We start from the raw sequence: 18,244 nt of genomic DNA on the forward strand, positions 1-18,244 counted from the left end.
TTTCGGATTAGCTACATATAGTTTAATAAAAAGGACCAGAAAAAGTACATTCTCAGTTACTATTGTAGAAGAGTAGCATGTGAGAGAAAAAGATGAAATATAAGATGACTGATTATTATATTCATGATAAGCCCTCCATATCTCCTTCAGCTTTTATTTTTATTAGACCATATGAGAATTATATGTTGTAGATAAGAAAATGTCTTCAAGTCATTCACTGTTATTGGATTGGATTTGAAAGGTTGGAATCAAAGCATCTAAAGGAACACTCATCATTGCTTTATGCTTTCATTTGGGTTGTTCTCGTCTTGAGTTTACTATGCATTTAATGGTCCATCTCAAGCCATAAAGCATGGGTCATAAATCAAAGGAAACACATCAAACAAGGACTATGTTGTACAAAAAAACAGAATAATGCTTCAAACAATATGCACAAACAGCAGGAGCTGTGTGTTTTTTGTTTGTTTTTTTACATCTCTTGTCAAATTTTCTCTGACATATGATCTAAATCCTTCAGCCTTTCATACATTGGCCTGCATGGTCATTTATAAACATAAATAAGCCAAGTAAAACATTCACTTGTATTACTCATAGTTTTTGTTTTAAACTTTATTAGTATAATAGAATTACAGTTCAACATAAAATAATGAGATTTTGCTAAACTCTGTAAAGCATTACATGCATCTGCCATAAACAATCTCTGTTATAGATTTAGGTCTTATTGCCACATTGCTGCACTGAAGTGCAATAAACATTCAATGTCATCTTGTTTTTAATTATTCCAGGAGTAAACAGAAACTGACCTCTATAAGAGTGTATCATTATTTTTCAAGGAAGACTTACTATTATTACATGGTTTAGCAAAGCATTGTAAAAAAGCTACACAGAAAGTACCTTGTCTTTGATAACTGTGCAATCAGATTTATACAGGATACTGTTCACAGAGACTAAGAAACTAAGAGATGAAAGAATGCATCATTGCATAGCAAAATAAAAAAAGCAGAATAGTTAAGTAATATTCATCTCTAATGTGCCAAATGCAGGCTGAAAGGAGCCAAATGGATAACTCTGAAGGTCAAATGCCCTTAATGAACACACTAGAGTAAACGCCAAAATAACAAGATAAACAAATACTGAAGTGAAATTCATATTTTATTTTGATTGTTTTTCTATACATATATCTACACATAATACTAGAAGATAACAGATCCTCTTTAGTAAGCTTCAGTCAGATTAGCTCATCAAGTTTAGACAGGACTAAATGGTAGACAATGAAGCGTTAGGGTGTTTTTTTTTTAAAAGTTACCTTTTTTAAGGAAAAAGTAAACTATTTCATTTGTAGACACTAACTGCAGCAACCTTTTGATTTATTGAGAAATAGTATATAAAACATTGCCTGTAACATGTATAGATATCGATTGTGTTAGCTATTTTGACTGAAGGTCCATACAACTTTGTTTTTTTAATATGCATTCACTACCATGTGTTATGAATTCTGAACCCTTATATTAACACCTCCCCAAATCCATGCTTCCACTCAATTTTTTTAAAATATCCATCTTGGTAATTTGATTTCCACCACCCCCTCCTCAAAATAATTTTTCAGCAGAAATAAAACTGGGTAGCATTATTTTGGGAATACTAATAACTTGAAAAATGGACATTTTGTATTTAAAGCCCTTACATATTATTCCTACAAATATATTGCTACAGTAAAAATAAAATGTAATAAGTTTTACTCAATAAAATGTATTTTCCTGTACATTCGTTTGAGTATGTTTTTTCTGTATTTAATGCTACATATATTACATCACTTATTGTTAACAGTTGTGTTTCAGCAAATATAGCAATAATGTACAGATGACGTTTGTCTTAAATATTTTACCATTGTCCTACCAAATATAATTCCATATTTTTGTATTCACGCATTACCTGAGCATACCAGTCATTAGCCTAATAGTATAACTAGATGATAGGTTTCAAATTGCAAGCTATTTTAAAGATAAACGCTTTACAAATGGAATATATCCTATTCCAAGCTCTCTTCCTTGTCTTTTTTTCTCCCTTTTCTTTCAAATGCCACTGACTGTTCTTAAAAAAAAGAAGTGCAGGTTCTAAATGTTTCTTTTAAAAATGCAACCTATTAAGAGTTCAGAGAACTAACCCCCACAAGGCATAATATGAACATAAAAAAGTTAAAAAAAATGTAGTCTCATGTAGTATATTTACACGTTGTTGAAATAATACATTTTGTCTTGCTTTTTGCCATGTGTTGCAACCTAAAACTTTCCAGTGCAATCTCTCTACTTATTGACTTGAAGATATGGCCCCCAAAGTCCCTAGATAATTCTCAGGTCAGGGTGCTTAGGATTGCAAGCTTCGTGTACCATTTGATAAAATAATACATTCAGTTTACCTAGAGATTGTTAAATATTGTTTTCCTTCGAAAGCAAACAACCGAACGAACAAAAGCCTTAATACAAATACAGAAGCACAAAAGAAGAATCGACCCTGTATTGTTTTTATCTAACAGAAACAAAGAGATTTAGATCTGCACTGAATGTGCCATTGGTTGATATTATCGAGTCAAGTGACCATCTGATGTTTAAAATAAGACTGAAGTGAGAGAGCATATTAAAGCATTCATTCTATGAATCAATGTGCTATTCTGTGAGAAAATCTACCATTAGGAAATAGACTGTTTTGTATGTAAATATGAACATTAATTTGCTTTAAAATTGGTGGTTGGATAATTCAGCAAATAGGAAATCTAAGAAAAATACTATATTTTCTGGAATCCAGCACTTTGGATAGATGCATATCCTATAAAATAATTCAAATAAGCAGCACTCCAAAAATGGAAACTAGAATACTTATGTGCAACATGAACATATATAAAGACAGATTTACCTTCTATCATTTTGCATAAAAATATTTCTGCTCTGACATGTACAACATCCCTTCTGGAAACATCCAGAGGTAAGCTATTGACAATTGATTTGGATTTCTGTTATATTTCCCTCCCTTGTTCAAAGTCACGGTTCAGAATCTGGTGTCTACATCACATTATTACAGCCCTAGAATACAGAGTTAATATCTTTTTTTTTCTATTTTATATATATGTATATATATAATATATACTTTTGCTTTATAAAATAAGGACATCTCAATTTCTTTAAAACAGAGGCAATGAAGCAAATGAGAACTGCTGTGTGTTTAGAACCCAAAAGCAATTCCCAGTGCAAAATAGATGGACAACTCTTATGAATGATGGGGCTAGTGTGGAGGGCTTTTGTCGTTAAGTCGGGGCTCTCTATTTAAGTAGGTAGCCCAGTACACTAAATTAAAAATCCCAAAGAGCAGTGGAAATGCTATTCTTGATAGTCGATCAATTTTGCTGACGCTGTTAAAAGTTTTCTTGGGTTCAGGTGGCTTTGTTTCAGCTTTCACTTCTTTGGGCTCTATTGTTGCACTTTTAGCAATAGTAGCTAGTCCAGGGTCTCTTGCAATATTTGGGGTACAGCTGGTTGTGGGTGCTGGTGCTGTGAACGAGTTGTTTTTCATAATGAGAGGATCCTTCACTTTCTTTGGCTAAGAATAAAGAACACAAGATTTTAAATGTCGCATCATTTCACCCATTTAAAACTATTACTTCTCTGGAACGTAAATACTTGGTTCAGCTCATATGCCCTTCAGAGAGCCATGTCTAAAAATACTTTCTTTCCCCTTTGTCCAGATATTGTATGTTGTCAAGTAGACAAGGAGAAAACAGAATCAGGAATATACTATATTTTCTGTTGATAAATCAGTGCTTGTTCAGTTGTCAACAAAGAGACATCTCATTTGATCAAATGGTTCCCATTCTGGTTTATCATAGATAGATAAAGCTCTATATCTATATTATGATATAGAACTTTACTATCAGTTCCAAAAGGTTATATGAATGGAAAAGTTGTGCTGTCAATTAAAAAGAGTTGTGAATGGGTGATGCAGTGAATTTTAAAAATTAATAATCAAATTAAACCTGTATTTTACTATTAGAGCCTATGGAAAGTCATCTAGAAAAGATTTATACACAATATGGCATATATATTACTCAACCAACTATAATATGGCTATTATAGGCACAAGGATGAAAGAATGAAGAAATATGGAATTAATGGAGGAATGGATCATGAAGAGCTTGCAGAAACTGCCTTGTTTGATTAAAAAAGGAAGAACTATTGGTTTTTAAAAGATTTGAACCTTTATGGATATTTTTCTGAGAATGGGTAAAAATGAATTAATGATTTCAGGATTTCTTGATTCAAAAGTTTTGCTTATACATTGGGAGAGTGAAAATGGTAGTTACTATGATTGTAACTGCTGCTGCAAAGATTATAAATCATTTCTTTACAAATATTTATTTTGTTGTTATTGTGTCCTTGCTTTTATTCTTTCACACTTCATATTTCTACTTTTCATTTTATTTTTCTATAGATTTTTTCAATCTTATGCCAAATTTTATTTTAATAAAAATTATATTTAAAAAAAGAGTTAGGAGTAGCATGCCAAATATGTGACAGGAGGACCCTTATCCAGAATGCAGCTTGACTAGCACAAAAAGAAGGCATCAAATATGTTAGATACTGATTTCTATTTTGAGGGAGGGAGGGAAGGAGGGAGGGAGAGAGAGAGAAAGAGAGAGAGAGAAATATATATTTTCAATATTTATGTATTGGGGCAAACATAACCAAACACTGTAAGCAGCATAGGCAATTTCTTTTTTTAAAAAAAACTTGCCCCTTCCAACTCCCCCACCCCAACACATACTTTCTGCATAGTTGTTTTTCTTCTACTTCTGGACAGAAGCAAATCATTTTTGTTTCTGGTATTATGCTTGAACCTGTCAGAAAACACCTTTGGTAGTGATTCTGTACTCATGGAAGTTCTTTCTGCTGCTGGCAAAGATGGACCCTAACTGGTTGTGTATTTGTTTTTGAAGTTCCTAGTAATGTATTTTTTTCAGATGGCTTGTAGTTTTTCCCTCTGTATTAACATTTATCTCTGGAACTGATGAAATTAAATATTAAATCAATAGATATTTATGAAAGTCTTGTCTAAACAAATCTCTTTCAACAAGCTTTTAATTGTTAGCTATATTCATAGCTGATTTTAGTTTTTATTTTTTATTTTAATTGTATTAATGTGATATGTTTTGAAGTTAAGAAATAATACATGGACACAATAAATCCTTTAAAAATCTTTTAGATAAAAGGTGCAGCCTATTTTCATCTAATAAGCAAAATAAACAAATTAATCCCGTTTGCAGAGCATGATCCAAAAATTATCTATTTAAGGTCAAGTATACTTCGATTAACTGATTTTGTTCAGCACTGGCTTCCAAGTTCCTTCTGATTATTATTATTATTTTTAAAAAATCTTCCAATATCATTATAATCCTACATACGGAAAAAGGACCCTAGAACTTTGTCACTTCATCTTAATTCTTATAAACAATCCCCAACGAATGAAACAATATGTTATTGAGATCATTATTGGACAGCTTGTTATCCAAGATATCATTCACTTCTTTCATTGATCTGGGGACTGGAGTGGTCTTTTTGGTAGGGCAAAATTGATCTACGGTGACATCTTGAATTTGGTCATAATTTCTTGGCAGAAATAGGACTGGATAGCCAAGGTTAAACTTTGTTTTGTAAAATTTAACTTCTGATCTGTCAGACTCACAGACTGTGCTGACAAACTCTGTGAAGGAATGTATAGTAAAAATTGAGAAGGAATGAGCAATTCAGAGTGAGGGTGGGGAGAGCGATATTCCATCCTGAGAAAGAGGAAAGTATAAGGAAGAAACCTCAAATGATCCTACCTAGGTTTTGTTTAGTGTGAGAAAGGACAGATAAATTTGGATAGGCTTTAAAGATTCTGTTATTCTATCTTGCTACAATGAAGATCTTTCTTGTAATCCCTGCTTATGCTTATTTCTTGACTTGGCCTACCATGGGTGATTGACAGATGCCTCGACACTTCTGTTGAGATCATTTTAGAAGCCAAAGAATAGTCTCACTTCAAAGGCTTCTTCTGAAGAGGATGTGATGGGGAAATCAGACCTCCTATGCTCTAGGTTCTATCAAGTATGGTCAGATTCAGGTAGTGCTACTGTATGTGTGAAATAACCAGGCCTAGCTTATTTCTTGCCCGTGTTGTCAGAATTCCACCTTTTTGCAATTATTTTTTTTCCAAATTCAAGAGTCTGAATCTCACATGCATATACATCACTTCATGTCCTATGGCATGATGAATCATCACTCAACAACTTGCTGCTGAATGTCCTGATTTTCTCTATTGAAAAATCTTATTTTTAGATGGTAATAAGTGGGTGGTATGAAAATTCTTTTTGAGGATTCTGATGAGTGATAGCTGTTTCACATATATCAGCAGTTGTCTGATAATCCCTGAGTAAATAGCATGCATGTGTGATTTTGTCCTTAACAGCAATCTGGAAAACAGCCTGAAACTATATGAAATGTCCATATAGATTTATATGATTTTAATTATTTAACGAACTAATGCATTAATAAATTACTTGCTTCTTAATATCTAAAGTGAAATTTTATCTTTTGGATTATTTTAAAAGTCATTGATATTTCTTTCCTTGTGATTGTGAAAATACAGTTGAAAGTAACTCAGTACAGACAGATATCTAAGCCAATGGTTTGAAACTTCAAAAGATTTACTTTTAAATAAACTTGTATATTGCAAGTCTGAAAACTTTTTTCAATAGGTTACTATTAATATAATCATGTAATGTTGTATGATCATTTGTTTAGCAGGTTTGTACTTGTAAAACACACTAGGTACATCAGACCATGACATCAACTCCATAGGAAGATTGAAACTACTTCTATTGAGATTGCTATAGTAACAGCATTTTGAAAAGCTGATTATGCTGTACCTCTTTGTTCTTACAGTTCAGGGAATTAGGAGGTATCTGAGCTGCTTCTGAATGTTATTGGAGCATTCTGGATTTAGAAAATCCTTTGGCCTCTTTTGACGAAGAAACAGGTTTTTTTTCTGTTAAAGTCATCTTCCTTACTCGCTACATGTTGTGCATAGCATATGAAGCAACCGTTTCAAATACAAATAAAATATATGAAGATCTGTTTTATTACCTTTACAGGAACTACACTCTTGCCATCCCATGCATAACCTCTCTTTGTAAAGTAGTTCACTGTGGCAAATTCAATCAAAGCTGAGAAGACAAATGCATAGCACACGGCTATGAACCAATCCATAGCAGTAGCATAAGCTACCTTGGGAAGAGAATTCCGTGCGCTAATACTCAAGGTGGTCATTGTTAGCACAGTTGTTACACCTGAAATAAACCAAAACAACAATATTTCCAAATTTTCCATTTTGTTGCTACCTTCACTTCAAGGTAAAGGTTTTTCTTGTCCTTGAAGATCTCTGCTGTTTTCTTGACAAACTTTTTTAGAAGTGGTTTGTCATTGCTTCCTTCTTAGGGCCAAAAAAAATGACTGGCTCAAGGCAGGCATAGTACTCATGATTTTCTAGTTTCTAGCCTGATGCTTTATCCAACCTTAACCAAACTGGCTCTCTTTGTTTTCCTGAGCCTGCTAAAAGTAACTAAATTATTGTCAGAAGAAACCTGGAATATATTGTAAATTCAATCAAATATTCCAATCAATAATAAATCAAATCTTTCTGATTCCCAAATGCTATTTTAATAAGGCTGGGGAAATTGAGATAATTCACATCAAATTCACTGATAGAAAGCAATAGATACTGAAAGTTGTAGTCTGCAAATGTATATGGGTTCACACTAGATTCTAATTTTTCATTTGGTGATTTTTCCTGGATAAATGTATGTAGACATGAAGATTCAGAACTTAGAGTAGAGGCAGACTCTCACTAGTCCTAGATAATCAGGTGTATATTAAGGGACTGTGGTAGTTGTGTCTCAACCAGAAGGGCAAGTTGTTTGTTATCATCTTAGACTAATTTGCAATGATCTTCCTATGACATATTTTCCATTCTGTCTGAAAACTAATAATGGGTGGTGAATTAAAATTGCACCCAGAGGGTAATAAAAGTGAATGAAATGGGAAATTGGACAATTCATTGGACAGGGTGAGATAGTCTACTAGTGACAAGTGTTCATACTGCACTCAAAATTTGGGACTGTATTAAGGTTTTACTTTACTACTTATTTATCACTGATGTTGTGTCATTTTGTTTATACCTCTTAGATGGGTTTAGTTTGACAGAAAACCAATTGTTTGAGATGAATTAAAGTTACAATGTGATTTGCTCTGATATAATAATCTAAAAGAGAGATGGAAGGTATTTTCTGTTCACTAGCTCATTTCTGAAACCTACCATGAATTCTCCAGCTGGTTTTTGCAACTGTTCAGCTCAGATTCAAAAGCTAGCTATTAATATTGATTGAGTTAGAGATGAGGAAAGATGCCATTGTGACAATATATTTTGCATATTCTAAAGCACTGTTCCTCGCCTGCTGTAGAATAGTTTTAACTAACCACTGAGCTTTTACTAAGAGTAAAAAGTCTGCATCTTTCTACCGTTGCCTTAAATCACTGCCCACCAGTTACCTTGACAACTGCAGATATCTCATGTATTAAATATCTGCTAGAGTATATTTTCACTGTGACATTTGTTAGCCAAAACTTACTGCAATCAAAAATATCTTGCACTACCCATATTCAGATGCATTATTTATAGAAAATAATCTGATTTTCCATTTTCCATCAATTCTGTTCTGAAATGGCTCAGACTGTTACTATTGCTACTACCACTACCCCCAACTTTACAATTTTACTCAGAGAAAGGATTTTAAATTATTTTAATTCAGTTATATAATGGTGATGGGTCCAACCATTCTTATAATTGTAAGCTATTTGATCAAACTTTACTTTCTATCTCTCTAGTTTCAGGTGCTTACACAAAATATTTGAAGCATACTTATAGGAGGGAAAAAATCATCTTCACCCCAACTTCAAAATGGACAAAAGTTCACATAGAAAACCCAATGAATCCAATAGAACATAATGGATAGTTAAGGGAGAGAAGAATTGAATGAACTCCAAATTAGTGAGAGGTTAATTTTGGCACCCAAAGCCTATATGTAACACTTTTAGGAAACCAAGGGCTGTGATATATAACATATCAATGCAAACAATAGGTTGGATCATGTCATACTCAGATTTGGGCTGGAACTTTTCTCAAATGTAAATCAACTATTCCTGTAATTAGGTATCCATTGACTAAGTTAGGTTGTCACACAGATTTCACCAGGAATCATTCAGACAAGCCAAAATTAAATTCAAACAGTCCTAGAAGCCATTTTGGTAACAAGAAAGTTAAACTTTGGGACTGAAATGAAGCGTGCATTGAAGGGTAATGAGTTTGTCCAGAAAACCCAGGTTCACACTTTGGATGTTCTACCTGATGTCCATCTGACACTAAATTTGCAGTTGACGGATAATATGTGGAATGCATTTACCTAACTTCAACTAATATATCAACCTCAGCTTTTCTTGGGTTGATTGGAATTAGTGATGGTTAGCCACACCTTAGTCACTTGCAGTACTGTTTTGGGGAGTCTTTGAAAAAGATCTAGAAATTGCAGTTGGTTTACCAATATATGGATTATATGATGCCTGTTTTAAAGATTTGATTGGACACTATTTGTCTACCAGACATTTTAAAGAGTTCATGTTGGCCTTTAAATCCCTAAACAACTTAGCATATGACTACCTGAATAAACCAAGTAGGAAAGACCAGTTCAAAGTCTTTTCCCATCGCCAAAAGCTCACCTATCTGCCTCAATATTCCAGATATGAAACATACTCATGGAAGAAATTTGCTTAGAATTCACTTTATCAATAAAAATGTTTTAAAAACCTCACCAAACTTTTGTTAATTGAACTGAATTTCAAATTATCTAATAAATCAATGAATGTTGAATCAGAATTTTAAAATCATAGCTTATTGATTTAATTCCATGCATTAGTGTTTTGTTCATACAAAATACTAATGCAAAATGGCAGTAATTAGTTCAACAACAAACAAGTCAGTCACATTATGCTTTAGTGTTATTGATAGTGTACAAAGCTTACAATTATTGCCTGCTTTTACAAAGTTTCTTGTTCTCTCACATGCATATACCACCCACTTCCCTATTGCAATGCAAGACAGATTTCTTCCTTCATTCTAAACCCTTGCCCAACAGGTCCAAATACCCCAATGAAGCAAATGCATCACTTCACCAAGACAAATTATCTCACGTTTGCATTAAAAAATGCCTCACTGAGACAAAATACTGCTGCCATAGCATCTTAAGTGTGATATTTTAATTAAAGAGTATTAAAGTTACATGCATTCAAACATATTTATGTAATGCAAGACACTCACCAAACACAGTTCTTGCTGGAACTGATTCTCTGTTAAGCCAGAAAGATACCTGGGATAGAATTACTGTCATTATGCATGGCAGGTATGTTTGAATGACAAAATATCCTATTTTTCTCTTCAAATGGAAATAGACGGTCATCACAACGTATTCCCCTGGATGCAAAAGAAAAAAAGTGACATTTCTTAGAATATAAATAAAGGAGAAGGGAGGAAGAATTCCTTGGAAGTCTTCCATCAGAAATACAGTAATTCAGAAATTAGTGTACCTTTGTCCCATTAAATTATTATATATTTCCACAAGTACTAACCTTGAACATCAAGAATGATTCTGCATTCTAGTCTTTTAGAAGGAAGAGTTAGTATTCTGCAAAAAATAGAAAGAGCCCCTTCCCCCCTTGATATTCATACAACTCCTTACCTTGATTCTAAAATATTCTTAGTTGCAGACACAACATAGTCGCCTGTGGCAAGATGGGTGGCAAATAAATTTAATAAATAATAGTAATCTTTTCCCTCAGTTCAATGGATTTTGCTAGCAACTCAGGATTTTCTCTCCTTTCTTCTGCTTGTGATTTATTTGACCTCAATAATATAGTTTGCTACTCACTACATTTGCCAATTGTGACATTTAGAGGTAAAGAATACTTCTCCAATATCTGTTCTTTTTTCATGGCTTCTTTGTCTACTTGCTAGTCATCAGGATGTACATAGCTCATCTTCCTTGTAGCAGTAGGGATGGTGAGCCTTTTGTGAATTAAAGGAACTAGTTGGTCCTTGAATGACATGTTGAGAACTGCACTATGAAAATGTGTGGATGAAACCCAACACTTGGATTTCATATCATTTGTAGCTAATTAAGGAGTCATACTGTTCACATGATTATTCTCCTTTCACTTAAAATGTCAACCTAGTAACTATTTTTGGCGGTACCTGGAGATTCAACCACAGTTCCTGTTGTTATATGTAGGCCTGAAAGCCATACATGTGGTATGATGGCCTGTAACATAAAAATAAGATTCTTTTTTTATATCCAGAAAGAATGAAAAAAATTAAGATTATGTTGTTATGCTCACTAGGCTTATACAAAATGATTTAGGAGGACATTGTACTAAGCCATCATCTGAGTTGGCTTCTTGAAGTGTGGAAGCATCATTCCTGGGCAATGCATGTTGATATTGCAAATCTTCAATCAGTCCAAATGACATCCCTTTGTTTTGGTCAAGAAAAGGCCATAAACTAGCTGGGATGACCTATAACAGACTATGACTTTTTGATGCTTCAAGCAATGGTTTTAAAGGATTAGCCTGCTTTCCTTGCAGAGCTCCTCTTTGAATGGTTTTGTGCAGCCCTAATGATGATCAGACTATCTAATGCATTAGTTTTATAATTGAATGCTTACAGAGCTTGGCATAGAACAATCTGCAGGAAGAATGAATGGGCTGACTTCATTTAATGAGAGGCAATTAATCTACAGCTACTTTTGATCCCATTCTCTTTCTCCTCACTGTGCCACTTTTAGATTTCTTGTTTTTGTTTGTTTGTTTTGTAAATCAAGGGAAAGTATTCAGTTATTAAACATTGGTGGTGGCTGTTCACTATTTAATGGCTTTTGTAAAATGAGTGTTTTCACAAAATTAAACAAGCATCTCATTTTTATTTTTATCTTCTATGACTTTTAGTTTAAATTTTAATATCTTGAAAAGATCAAATTCCTTAGGGTACTAGTAATATGGCATTATATTCAGCACTGACAAAACAGAAGCAAAGCAAAACAAATGTTAGCTGAAAAAAGAAGTGAGAAGGTTGAAATCAAATAAGTCTTCTTCCAAAATTAGAACTGACATATGAAATAATCCTGGGGATTTGAAAAATCTAATTTCGGTCTGGTTCTATTCAAGATCAGGCACTGTTGTCTTGGATGAACAACAAGAATGATGTCATCATCATTCTTTTGATGCTGACAATGATAATTGTTTAGCCCATCCTTCTTTGTGAATTTTGCAATGAATATGATGGTCTCCTCTCTTTTTATGCCCTGTACAGTCTTGTGAAATACAATCATCTAGTGAACTCTATGTTGAAGAAAAACCTGGATATGAATCTACCTTGGCCCAGTCCAAAATTTTAATTATTTCAGTGTTGGGCTAATGCAAATATACTGCTGGAACATTAAGTTTTGTTTGATATTTGCTGGATCATTTGCTAACATTTGCTTATAATGTTTGAACATAATCCTAAAGAGTCCATGGTACTCTTTGAACTTGATTATTTGCTTGTAGACCTTTTCTTACCCAGCTAGTGCCATAACATCATCATTGCCATAATCCTAATCTCATTCCAATTCCCCATCCATACATTTTTGTCAACTCATGAAGTATGAGTTAGGTAAGAGCATTCTGAAATAGACACCTCAAGGTCTTCAGATAAGCAAACTACAAACAGGTTCTTATATCCAGCCTTAGGAACCATTATTTCTAAATCCATACAATAGGGAAAGTGCAGCATAGCCATTTTATCATGATTTCAAAAACTGTACTGCCAATCTCCTATCACAAAAGTGGTCTCACTAGCAAAATGAGAAAAATATCCATCGAAATAAATGTACTCCTGCTCAGTTTTCATTCATTTCAGTTATGTTTGATGGATAGTGTTTGTCCAGCTTTCACCACAGAATGGAGCAAATCCCGTTAAAGTGGACTAGTTTTCATTTTGTAAAAGTTCTGAGAAATTTGATTCAGACTCTTCTACTTACAATTTCATTTTTACCATATAAAATTTGTTAGCTGACTTTATAAAACATTAACTACCCAAGTATTTAAGCAATTTTCATTATATTTTGAGGTTAGTTCTACAAATTGCTTCAGTTCAGCAATATACAAGAGAACCATGAATAATACAATTATAGCACACAACTATTGTATTTTTTGTTTGCATTCCATTCACAAAATCATTAAATTGTAATCCTAATAACTATAAAGTATTGGAAGTCTTTTAGACAGCCATATTCTGCAAACCGACTAAACTAAGGTATCGATTCAGAGTCTTAAATTTCCTGAAATCCACTGCACTAAATTCATAAATAAATAAATTTCAATTATGTGTCAGTATCTATAGACATAGTTTTCCTTTTACCCATTTTTCTTTCCTGTTTTACAACTTAATTTCATTTTTCTTTATTTTGTACTGTTATTACCACTACTATCACTACTACAACGGAACACCATAATCATGTTTTAAATGTAATTATTGAAATTGTTCCCTTTCTAATAACAGTGCTTCTAGTGGTTTTACTGAATGCTTTCTGTTACTAATCAGTGCCAACTTAATGCAGAACTTGTTATTAACCATAAATAACCATGATTAATGTCTTTTAGGCTATGATATTAATTTTGTTTTGATACCTTTGCAATTACACACACACCTCCCGAGCTGCCTCATATTTGACAATATGTATAAAATGCTGTGAATAAGGCTGGAACGCTAACAAGGATCTTTCCATTAAGATTACTTTGGGGTGTGTGTGATTATTTAAAGTAGTTTTTAATTTCTGTTTCTCTAAGGGAATTTTATTTGTTCATTTTTTGAAGATGTAGATTGCAGGTCAAGCAATTGTGAAGTTTTTGGTTGCCTTTTCATTCATGACTGATGAAAGAAAATGTTATGTACATATAAGGATGGTTTGGGCTTACTCTAGTGGCTGTACAGTTTTACTGTACTAAAATAGAATAATATTCTTTTGTAGAATAGGAACAAAAAAAAGTTTTGTAGAATGAAACATTTCTGAAATTTATGGTATTATTTAAAAAAGCTTCCAAGGATCAGTTTATTAGATATTCATATTGATTTATATTCTAGACATTACCATGTTTCAAGGTCCATGTCCATACCATGCCAATGTCTCAAAAGCCTACACATATTTTTGTACCTTCAAAGGATTAAGACATGTTCCTTGAGAAGCTTATGTTTTGTTTTGTTTTGTTTTGAGGGAAGGGGCATTGATTAAGTTTATATTGCTGAATATTCACCCTGAGCAGCATCTTGCCTATTACAACAGTCTCAATATGTTTTTCTTTTCAGACTCTTCCTTTTTTGTGTTACAAGAAAATAAACTAATTGATTGCCTTGAAAAATCCAGTTTGTGTAGCTATAAGCAACATGTGTTGAGCTTTACTGTTCATAGAGGATATCAAGCTGTGCAAGATGTAATGAACCTGGATGAAAGGTGGAAGATTCTTATAGTTTTCTTTGCTAGGTTTAATGAGATCTGAACCTGGCGAGAACATTGAGTACAGCCAATTGTTTTGTTTCTCAGGGGCACTGCAAAACTACGATACATTTAAATAAAATATATTCAGTGGGACATGCACAATTTTTAGAATGCAGCACAAATTAGGAATTGTTTGTTTTAAAAAACAACCGAAAGATGGGACTTTAATAGAATGTCATACTCATCTAAGACATCATATTTTTGAGATAAAACTGCTGTGGTACAAGCAATGGACATATAGCAGCTCTGGGGTTTTGTACCCACCTGTGCTGGATTGCACAATTCCGGAATCCACTGTTTGTCCCATGAGATCATATTGATTCAGCCGAGAGCTACCTTTATCAACAACAACAGAATGTGCAGGGGTATGGGTCCATTCATATATTACCTCAGATTTCGTGTAAGCATCTAGTTGGTTTAAAAAAAAAAACATTTCCAAAGTTTCTTTAATATCCCTGTCCATGTCAGTTTGGACAAATGCTTTTTTCCCCCCTCCATTGTTGCTGTTTAAAATATCCTGTTTGTCTCTATTTCTTATCTACAGTTCAGAATGTCAGAAAACAATTGAGATAGCCTACAGATTGACAGTCAATCAATCTTGTAAATCCTATATTTTATGTATGCATTAATAAAGTCACTAAAGATATACTTTCTGCAATAAGATATAACCACAGATAAGCAGAATTGAGGGATCACAGTGTCCTCCTCAAGTTTCTTCATGTCCAAGTTAAATATTGTATTATGTTTACCCATGTAGCTATCTGCAAAAAGCTGCAATAACTAGAAAGTATCATAGCAGATAACAGGTAATCAGAGTTGGAAGGGACCTTGTAGGTCATCTAGCCCAAGTGGGAGACCCTACACTATTTCTGACAAATGGCAGTCCAATCTCTTCTTGAAAGTCTCAAGTGATGGCGCTCCCACAACTTCCAAGGGCAAGCTGTTCCATTGGTTGATTGTTCTCACTGTCAGAAAGTTTCTCCTTATTCCCGGTTAAATCTCTCCTGGTTCAGTTTCCATCCATTATTCCTTATCTGACCTACAGATGCTTTAGAAAATAGATTGACCTCTTCCTCTCTGTGGCAGCCCCTCAAATATTGGAAGACCACTATCATGTCTCCCCTGGTCCTTCTCTTTACTAGACTAGCCAAGCCCAGTTTCTGCAACCATTCCTGCCTCCAGTCCCCTAATCGTCCTGGTTGCTCGTCTCAACATTTTTTTTATAATATGGTGAACAAAACTGGATGCAGTACTCTAGGTGTGGTCTTACTAAGGCTTTATAGAGTGGTATTAGTACTTCCCTTGATCTTGATTGTATCCCTCTCTTAATACAACTTAGGATTGCATTAGCTTTTTGGCTGCTGCTGCACACTGCTGCCTCATATTTAGCTGGGAGACTCCAAGATCCCTCTCACAGTTACTGCTATTGAGCCTGGTTTCACCTAGTCTATATGTGTACTTTTGGTTATTCTTGCCTAAGTGGAGGACTTTACTTTTCTCTACATTGAATTTCATTTTGTTAGATACGGCCCAGTGTTCTAGTCTGTCAAGATCCATCTGGATCTTAAGCCTATCTTCTTGGATGTTAGCTATTCCTGCCAGCTTAGTATCATCTGCAAATTTGGTAAGTTCCCCTTCTATTCCCTTATCTAAGTCATTAAGGAAGATATTGAAGAGTACTGGGCCTAAGACAGAACCTTGTGGCACCTCACTGCTTACTTCCATCCATGTAGACTTAGACCCATTAAGGACTACTTGTTGAGTACGGTTTGCCAGCCACTTGCGAATCAATCTAGTGGTGGTGCTATCTATTCTACTTTTTTCTAGCTTACTAAGAAGTAGGTTGTGGTCTACTATGTCAAATGCCTTGCTGAAATCTAAATATATTATGTCCACAGTATTTTGCTGGTCTACTAATTTAGTCACTATGTTGAAGAATGAAATGATTGGTTTGGCAAGATCTGTTTTTAACAAACCCATGCTGACTGCTAGTTATTACTTAACCTTGGCTGTAAGCCAAGTCCCTGTCTAACTGGCCAATGGCCCACAGAAAGGGAAAAGCTAGAAAATAATTATCAAAGTCAACTTACAACTTCCAAATTTTAATGGGCAAGCATGTGCATCCATGGGAAAGTCTTCTAAATGCATTGGGCATTCTGCTCTCACTGTAAGTCTGCAAACAGGCCAAAAGCATTAGAACAGATATAGAATATAACGTGGCTTTGATGAAAATGGTAATAGAATATTTTAGTGCATTTGGTTAACAAACTGTATGAAATGATTGTGTGGAGCAAGGTTAACTAAAAAAAATTCACTTGGTTTAAAAGTCCATTTTTTTGTTCTATACAAGAATTCACTAAAAAACCCAAAACCTCAAAGTTTATCTTACTTTTTGCCCTAAATAGCAAACACTTATTCCAGTATCGACATCAAGTCCCATTTCTGAAAACAGGTAATTGCAATGTGTAATTCAAAAGTATTTCTCTGTGATGCATAATATGCATCATGCTAAGATAGATTTATGCCAGGGTTGTTTTATGCCCCCCAATTGTCCCATTTTTTTCCACTATTTGAGCACAAAGAATACATTTTTATAGAGTGTTTATATTAACATTCTTAAATCAAACTTCATCTAATTTCCGAGACTCACAGTTACACAAGATATTCCTTTATTCTATTCCACAATAGGGACTTTGTTTGAAATTGGCCAAGAACCGGAAATGTCCCCTATCCTTGTTCCATCCAACATGTATTTTACTTGATTATAAAAGGAGCACAAAATATATCATTTTCCCCCTTGAAATCAATATAGTGAAACAAAGTCCTACTTTCCATTTACAAATAATAGATTAATAAAACATAATTGTTTACATTATGCAAACTGCCACTCCATAAGGTTGAGTTGTAACAGGAGACTAATCTCCAAATTTGTTAAAATAAAATATGGTGTTTTTGCTTCTATCCCAATGAATGTAGTAAGCTCAAAGAGAAAATGAAAAGACAAGTACAAATTAGAAGAAAAATTGCTTAAAACAGCTACATTCAATTGATTCCTTTAAGGATGTATATATTTTACTATCTAATGTAAATCTTGGAAAATGTATAACTCATTAAAGCAAAATAACATAAATAAAAACAAAAAAACACTTATCTTGAAAAGTATGTAGAGGTTTTTTTTTCATAAATAAAATACTACATCCCTTTCTCTTACCTCATTGTGTAAAGCAGTGTCCCATCTTCTGTAATCCGCAAAAGTTTGTTAGGCATAGTTATGTTGTGAGCGACTGATTTCTTTCCATTGTGGAAAAATGTATCTGGTGTCCATATTTTGCTAGCCATTAAATTATTCAGTCGGAGTACTTGCATTGGTCCTTTGAACTTCAGCCTTTCATCTTTCCAGCTTTGTCGGAAAAATACATCTATTGTATATTCCTAAAATTAGAGAATTGTGAGCTTTGAAACTACTTCATTTGTGAATAGTCCCATTGAAGAGCACAAGGCTTTCCGAACAATACTGAGCTT

The 18,244-nt window shown here is 33.8% G+C and overlaps 1 protein-coding gene across 6 annotated transcripts in view; it reads right to left on the bottom strand.

The window, feature by feature from the left end:
* Positions 1-591: 591 nt before the first annotated feature.
* LOC113433479 (gamma-aminobutyric acid receptor subunit alpha-1) overlaps positions 592-18,244 on the bottom strand; it is a 39,832-nt gene continuing 22,179 nt past the window's right edge. For all 6 annotated transcript variants that reach the window (XM_087924571.1, XM_087924574.1, XM_087924573.1 and 3 more), the window contains 6 exons: positions 17,934-18,154; positions 16,813-16,895; positions 14,987-15,130; positions 10,456-10,608; positions 7,173-7,375; positions 592-3,591 (listed from right to left, as the gene is read on the bottom strand). In XM_087924571.1, the coding sequence (XP_087780697.1) occupies positions 3,277-3,591; positions 7,173-7,375; positions 10,456-10,608; positions 14,987-15,130; positions 16,813-16,895; positions 17,934-18,154 (1,119 nt within the window). In that variant the 3' untranslated portion in view covers positions 592-3,276. The remainder of the gene's footprint in view (positions 3,592-7,172; positions 7,376-10,455; positions 10,609-14,986; positions 15,131-16,812; positions 16,896-17,933; positions 18,155-18,244) is intronic.

The sequence above is a fragment of the Pseudonaja textilis genome, chromosome 2, assembly GCF_049901715.1.
Source record: "Pseudonaja textilis isolate UNSWEBS1 chromosome 2, rPseTex1.2, whole genome shotgun sequence".
Taxonomy (NCBI): Eukaryota; Metazoa; Chordata; class Lepidosauria; order Squamata; family Elapidae; genus Pseudonaja; species Pseudonaja textilis.